Genomic DNA, 8016 nt, shown 5'->3' with positions numbered 1-8016 from the left:
CTGAGGAGGAGCTGCGTGGTGAGCTGTTTGGACTCAGAGAGATCGCTTCTGAACATCGGGGGGCTGCCCGGAGGAAGAGGAGGAACATGGTGGGTCGCTTGGTGTCAGAGTGACTGCATCAGAGCTCCGGGTGGCTGCTCAGAGGAGGAGGTGAGTGGTGAGTTGTTTGGATTCAAAGCGACCGCTCCTGAACACCGGTGGCCTGCCTAGAGGAGGAGCACGGTGGGTCGCTTGGTCTCGGAGCGACAGCTCCTGAACCCCCGTGGGGCTACCCCGAGGAGGAGGAGGAACAGGGTGGGTCACTTGGACTCAGAGTGACTGCCTAGGACTACGGGCGGTTGGCGGGAGGAGGAGATGCGAAGTGAGTTGCTTGGACTCCTAGTGACTGCATCGGAACACCGGGTGGCTGTCCAGAGGAAGAGGCGTGTGGCGGGTCACTGGGACTCAGAGCTATTGTACAGGGCTCCAGGTGGCAGCTCAGAGGAGGGGTCGCATAGCCAGGTGATTAAGTGCAGAGCAGGGTCCCAGGCCCTAGGCGGCTTCTTGGTGAAAGAGCCTCACAGAGACACGCTTAGTGGTGGAGCAAAGTTTCCAGGACTGCGGGCAGATTCTGTGAGGAGAGGCAGCCTAAGGAGACTCGTCTGTGAAGGGTGAGGCTCCCAGGCCCAGTAGGTATGTCCGGGCCCCTGGGAACATTGTAGAGGAAGGCAGCCAAGTCCAGGCGGTAGTTGTAGATTGAAGGGAACATTTAGGAGGGGAACTGACCAGCGAGACCTCCCCACCTGGTGAGTCTTCCCTACTGGGTGAGGTTTTCCCACAAGGACGGTAAAAACAGGCCTTGCCTCAGCCCATAGTCTAGTTCCCCTTTGGATGACCATTGGCCAACAAGCGGAGGCACCTCTGCCCACTAGCAGGGAATATACCCCACCTGAGGGTCACCACCCCTAGACAGGTAGCTTCCTTGTGGAACACTGCATCATCAACTTCCTCCAAGACTTCAGGCTACTGAAGGATAAGAGGGGATATACTAGAAATCTTCAGGGACATTATAAGTCAATAGAGGAAATCTGCAATATCTTAATGATCCACTGATTCCTGAACATTATGAGAAAACAAGGGAAGAAAATGCCCCAAACACGTCTAGATGTTACATCAATAAAATCCAATGACAGCATGGCAGGAGAAATGACAGAAAGGGAGTTCAGAATGTACATAATTAAAATGATCAGGGAAGCAAATGAAAATGCAAATGAAAATGAAAATGAGAGAGCCAATGCAGTCATTGAATGATGAGATGAAAGAGCAAATGCAGGCATTGAATGATCGCACCAGTTGACAGTTAAAAGAGCAAATACAGGAAGCAAAAGATCATTTCAATAAAGAGTTAGAGATATTGAAAAAACACCAAACAGAAATCCTTGAACTGAAGGAAACAATAAACCAAATTAAGAACTCCATAGAAAGCATAACCAATAGGATAGAACACCTGGAAGACAGAACTTCAGATATTGAAGACAAAATATTTAACCTTGAAAACAAAGTTGAACAAACAGAGATGGTAAGAAATCATGAACAGAATCTCCAAGAACTATGGGATATCATGAAAAGGCCAAATTTAAGAATTATTGGGATTGAGGAAGGCTTAGAGAAACAAACCAAAGGAATGAACAACCTATTCAATGAGATAATTTCAGAAAATTTCCCAAATCTGAAGAATGAAATGGAAAATCAAGTCCAAGAGGCTTATAGGACTCCAAATACACAAAATTACAACAGACCCACACCAAGGCACATTATAATGAAAATACCTAACATACAAAATAAAGACAGAATTTTAAAGACTGTGAGAGAAAAGAACCAAATTACATTCAGGGGGAAACCAATACGGATATCAGCAGATTTTTCAATCCAGACCCTAAAAGCTAGAAGGGCCTGGAACAACATTTTTCAAGCTCTGAAAGAAAATGGATGTCAACCAAGAATCTTATACCCAGCAAAAATTACCTTCAAATTTGACAATGAAATAAAAGCCTTCCATGATAAACAAAAGCTAAAAGAATTTACAAAAAGAAAGTCAGCATTACAGAACATTCTCAGCAAAATATTCCATGAGGAAGAGATAAAAAACAAAGAAGCAAATGAGCAAAGGGAGGAATTATCCTAAAGGAACTGTCAAATAAAGGAGGAACCAAGATGTGTCAAAAAATAAATAAATAAATAAATAAAATTTTAAAAAATGAGCCAAATGACCTGGAATATAAATCATATCTCAATAATAACCCTGAATGTTAGTGGCCTGAATTCATCAATCAAAAGACATAGACTGGCAGATTGGATTAAAAAGAAAGATCCAACAATATGTTGCCTGCAAGAGACTCACCTCATAGAAAGAGATACCCATAGACTAAAGGTGAAGGATGGGGAAAAACATACCATGCACATGGACTCAGCAAAAAAGCTGGAGTATCCATCCTCATTTCAGATAATGTGGACTTCAAGCCAAAGTTAGTCAGAAGGGATAAAGAAGGACATTTCATACTGCTTAAGGGAAGCATAAATCAGCAAGATATAACAATCATAAACATCTATGCCCCAAACAGTGGCTCATCCATGTACGTTAAACAATTCCTTCTCATTTTTAGAAACCAAATAGACCATAACACAATAATACTAGGTGATTTTAACACGCCTCTCTCACCACTGGACAGATCTTCCAAACAAAAATTGAACAAAGAAACCATAGATCTCAATAACACAATCAATAATTTAGACTTAACAGACATTTATAGAATATACCATCCAACCAAGAGCGAATACACTTTCTTCTCAGTAGCACATGGATCCTTCTCTAAAATAGACCATATATTATGCCACAAAGCTAATGTTAGCAAATACAAGAAGATAGAGACTCTACCTTGTATTCTATCAGATCATAATGGATTGAAGTTAGAAATAAATGAAAGAGTAAAAAACAGAAACTACTCCAACACCTGGAGATTAAACAATATGCTATTATATGATGAATGGATAACAGAAGATATTAGGAAGGAAATTAAAAAATTCTTAGACGGTAAACTGAGAACAAAGAAACATCATATCAAAATCTCTGGACTACTATGAAAGCAGTACTTAGAGGAAAATTTATTTCATGGAGCGCATTTAATAAAAGAAGTAAAACTCAACAAATAAACGACCTAACACTACAGCTCAAAGCCCTAGAAAAAGAACAGACCAACACCAAAAGTAGTAGAAGACAGGAAATAGTTAAACTCAGAGCTGAAATCAACAAAATTGAGACAAAAGAAACAATACAAAAAAATTGACAAAATAAATAGTTGGTTCTTCAAAAAAATGAACAAAATTGATAAACCTTTAGCCACACTAACAAAGAGAAGACGAGAGAAAACCCAAATCACTAAAATTCGGAATGAACAAGGAAATATCACAACAGACACAACTGAACATGCACGAAACTAAACTCAAAATGGATTAAGGATCTCGGAATCAGACCAGAGACCTTGCATCTTATAGAAGAAAAAATAGGTCCAGAGCTTCAACATGTTGGCTTAGGATCAGACTTCCTCAACAGGACTCCCATAGCACAAGAAATAAAAGCAAGAATTAATAACTGGGATAGATTCAAACTAAAAAGCTTTATCTCAACAAAGGAAACTATCAGCAATGCGAAGAAAGAGCCTACAGAGTGGGAGAAAATCTTTGCCAATCATACTTCAGATAGAGCACTAATCTCCAGAATCTATAAAGAACTCAAAAAACTCTACACCAAGAATGCAAATAATCCAATCGACAAATGGGCTAAGGAAATAGACACTTCACAGAAGATCATCTACAAGCAATCAACAAACATATGGAAAAATGTTCAACATCTCTAGTAATAAGAGAAATGCAAATCAAAACCACCCTGATTCCATCTCACCCCAATTAGAATGGCGATTATCAAGAATACAAGCAACAACAGGTGTTGGCGAGGATGTGGGGAAAAAGGTACACTCATACATTGCTGGTGGGGCTGCAAATTAGTGCAGCCACTCTGGAAAGCAGTGTGGAGATTCCTTAAAAAACATGGAATGGAACCACCATTTGACCCAGCTATCCCACTCCTTGGCCTATACCCAAAGGACTTAAAATCAGCATACTACAGATACAGCCACATCAATGTTCATAGCTGCTCAGTTAAAAAAGCCAGATTGTGGAACCAACCTAGATGTCCTTCAATTGATGAATGGATAAAGAAACTGTGGTATATGTATATACAATGGAATATTACTCAGCCATAAAGAATGATAAAATTAAGGCATTTGCAGGCAAATGGATGAAATTGGAGAATATCATGCTAAGTGAGATAAGCCAATCTCAAAAAACCAAAGGACAAATGATATCGCTAATAAGTGGATGATGACACAGATGGGGGGTGGGAGCGGTTAGTGTTAGGGTTAGATTTAGGGTTAGGGAGGGGGGCAAGAATGAAGGAAGGAAGGACTGTATAGAGGGAAGAGAGGGATGGGAGGGGTGGGGGGGAAGGAAAAAAATAACAGAATGACATTACCCTATGTAAATTTATGATTACACAAATGGTATGCCTTTACGCCATGTACAAACAGAGAAACAACATGTAACCCATTTGTTTACAATAAAAAAAAAAAGAAATCACCTGTTAATACCTTCTGCCAGTCTTCTTGCCTTTCCCTTTCCCGTGCAGATATAATCGGTAACACACACTGCTCGCTCTTGCGGCATCCTTCCAACCTCTGTCAACTGTCAATGGGAACGTGTGGAAGTGGTAGAGTTTTGTTGCACTGATGGTGCTCTCTGGACAGGTGCCTGTCCTGGGTTTTGGCAATTACCTGGTTGTTACTTTGTCTTAATATACAGGAATTTTAAAACTAACTGCTTTCAAATCTTAAATTTCAGGTTAATATGGCTACCAATGGGCCCCCTCGTTTCCCAGGGGTATCTCTCATGGGCTCCCCTGTGGGAGGGCCCCTACCACCACCTGTTCAGTATGGACCGCCACCTCGGCCACTTCCAGGACCACTTCCTTGGCCACTTCAGCTCGGTGGGCCTTTTGGACCTCCACCATTTGGTATGATGATCTGAACACTACTGATTGACCTGTAAAGCATATTCATCTTTTCTTTCTATTTCTTGCTAAACCAGTTGCTATCTCTGGGCTTTACAGTGCAGGAATAAAGGTGGCTTAGTACATTTTTAGCTTTTCCTCCAGTTTCTTGGGGCACATGGGGCAGGCACTACAATATCATATACCGAGATAGGGAGTAGCTCTCTCTTATAGACAAGGAAAGCGGCTATGTACAGGAAGACCTGGAATATTACTTGTGCAGATGTTTGTTGGAAAGCAGTGGCTATGTACTGCAATGGATGGAAAGGTGGATGAGACGGACAATGTCACAGATATGTACAGCCTACAAGATAAAGTCGTAACCACCCATGATAGAAGCATAAGCAATAGGTTACAGAATATAGCAAAGGAAAAGTCAAACCCTCCTTACCTTGAGAAAATTCAGAGAGAAGTGTTAAGGAGGATTTAACACTGACCTAAAAAATGGTGCTGAATTGAATTAGGTGGCTGTGGAAGGCCTTTTCCAGGAGGGCATGCACCTTGATTCTGATGGCATGTATAAGGTCCATGCTGAAATACACCATGAATTTATAATTGATACAGTAGTAGACAGTGGCATTTCCTTTTATCAAAATTTGTTTGATGCAATGAAGTTCTTACTTCATAATCTATCCTCTTGTCATGGTATATAGTACTTCCTAATAAAAATGGAGGTCTTTTGAGGTAGAAATAATTCTGCCATTATGTGGTGGGGATACAAAAATGACAAGCCTGGAGCTAAGTAGAGCCATGCTTAAATCCTTCCTATGTTGCTTCATGGCTGGTTGGCCATAGGCTGTAAGCTAAATTTGTTCAAGCTCACTTTGCCTCTCCTGTCAGGTCACCACTTGATTTTCTAGGCTTGGGAGAAATGATGAGAAACTATGTTAACATACTTGAAATCATCCTCATTTATACATTTGTGGGTATTTACATAACTTCCTTTTTATTTTCCAGGTCCTGGTGTGCATCCACCACTATGCTTAAGAGAATATGCACCAGGCATTCCACCTGGAAAACGGGATCTGCCTCTTGACCTTCGGGAATTTTTACCTGGACCCACACCTCTTAGAACTTTAGGATCATTTGGTCCGAGAGAGTACTTCATTCCTGGTACCTGATTACCACCCCCAACCCATGATCCCCAAGACTACTCACCGTCACCTGCTGCAAGAGACTTGACACCTTCAGGCTCTAGAGATGAGCCTTCATCTGCCTCTCAGAGCAGTAGCCAGGACTGTTCGCAGGCTTTAAAACAGCCTGTAACCATGACCTCTGACACTTAGACAGAATGTGGACTGTGCACTCTTCATTGTGTAAAGGGATTATTGGCTTTAAAATCCAAAAGTCTTAAGGGTTTATTTTTATAACTAAGGTGCCTTGGCAGTGTGTGCATTTTTGGTCCAAAAAGTTCTAAACTATCATTCCCCTTTTAAATAATGATCACCTTTAAGCTAATGTAGCCTTCCAGCTTTGAAGTGCGCAATAAGGAATACCTGTGTTTTCGTTAATGCAGCATATATAATTGCTAAAAGATTTAGAATGTCATAAAATATGAATATTTCCTGTGGAAATGCTTTAAGAACATGTATTTCCATTATCCTATTTTGAGTGCAGTCCAGTTGATAGAAAGCAATGGTGTTCACAAGCTTCATGTTTCTGTTGTAATATCTGGTCACACTTGTTATGCTAAAAATGTTCACTCAACTCATTTCCTAAACTTATTTCCCTTCTTGCTGAAGTTCTTTGTAGTGATAGTAAATACAAAATTGTTTATTAATATTCCTCAAGTGTCTGTTGATTCATTGGATTGTCATGAGGCTTGTGCCATTTGGAAAGCATGTAAACTCAGAGTCAGAAGTGAAGACAGTGACCTGGCAGCAAACTCCCTGTTGCTCACTGTTAAGGAAGCTGGCCCTTGTTCACCTGTGGACTCTACAAGGGATTTCTTTTACTCCTGAGAAGTCTGTGGTTCTATTTATAGCACATTCGTGTGCTTTTTTCCAACCCTAGCTGCCTATCTGAGAATGAGTTTACATTAGCAGCAAGGATTGTTCTACCTGAAGTTCTACTGCATTTGCCATTATTGTTTTAAAGGGTGTATACCAGCAAAATCAAAGTGATACATCATGTCTATAAAAAATAAGGGCATTTCTTTTTTAAAATGTACAGTCTCTTCTCCTTCCTATTCCTTGCAACTGATTTTCAAGAAATATGACCAAAAATATTACAATAGTATAATCCTGAGAAAGAATGATTGAAACTCTAAGGCTTCTGATGTGTCTTCAATCAGCAACTATGGGCTGAATTAAATCCTTTTTTTATTAGATACTATTTTACAATGAATAGTTGAACACTGCTACTTTCACTGAAAAATGAATTAAGGCCCAGAATGTGGAATTGTACCATATTTAAAGTCCTGAACCTGTAACTACTATCTTTAAAATAATGCTTCTAAGAACTAGTTCTCCAGAGCTGTACTATCAATTATAGTCACTTTAACAGCACATTTAAAGATTTAGATGAGATTTACATTCTAAAAGGCTGGTACTTTTGTTTACTGCCAGGCTACATTCTTCCATTCTTTTAAGTCCTAGGAAGTAATAGGATTATTGAAACCTAGAGCATGACATGTCATTGTTCTGTTGAATTCAGTAAGAGTATTCTGAAAAGGGAGCAAAAGCCTCAGTGTGAAACAAAATCTCTTTATCCTAAAACTACTGAAGACACTAGTTTAGAAAGACAGAATCTCTGAAAGAAGATAACGCAGAATTCAAAAGAAATTCATGAACCTCCAGGAGGAATTCAGTCTACATGACTTCCATTTAATAACAAGAACAGAAGCAGCTGTATATAATAGGAAAACTTCATGTAAT

At 40.0% G+C, this 8016-nt stretch overlaps 1 protein-coding gene across 1 annotated transcript; it reads left to right on the top strand.

The window, feature by feature from the left end:
• The first annotated feature begins 94 nt into the window (after nucleotides 1–94).
• LOC124961048 (transport and Golgi organization protein 1 homolog) lies at nucleotides 95–6924 on the top strand. The gene is made up of 3 exons (XM_047519776.1): nucleotides 95–150; nucleotides 4933–5104; nucleotides 6098–6924. Exons 2-3 carry the CDS (start codon nucleotides 4939–4941, stop codon nucleotides 6259–6261), a joined length of 330 nt encoding a protein of 109 aa, XP_047375732.1. The 5' UTR covers nucleotides 95–150; nucleotides 4933–4938; the 3' UTR covers nucleotides 6262–6924.
• The last annotated feature ends 1092 nt before the right edge of the window (nucleotides 6925–8016 follow it).

This window comes from Sciurus carolinensis, chromosome 12 (genome assembly GCF_902686445.1).
Source record: "Sciurus carolinensis chromosome 12, mSciCar1.2, whole genome shotgun sequence".
Taxonomy (NCBI): Eukaryota; Metazoa; Chordata; class Mammalia; order Rodentia; family Sciuridae; genus Sciurus; species Sciurus carolinensis.
The sequence above is the reverse complement of the archived record's forward strand: the minus strand, read 5'-3'. Positions and strand labels throughout refer to the sequence as shown.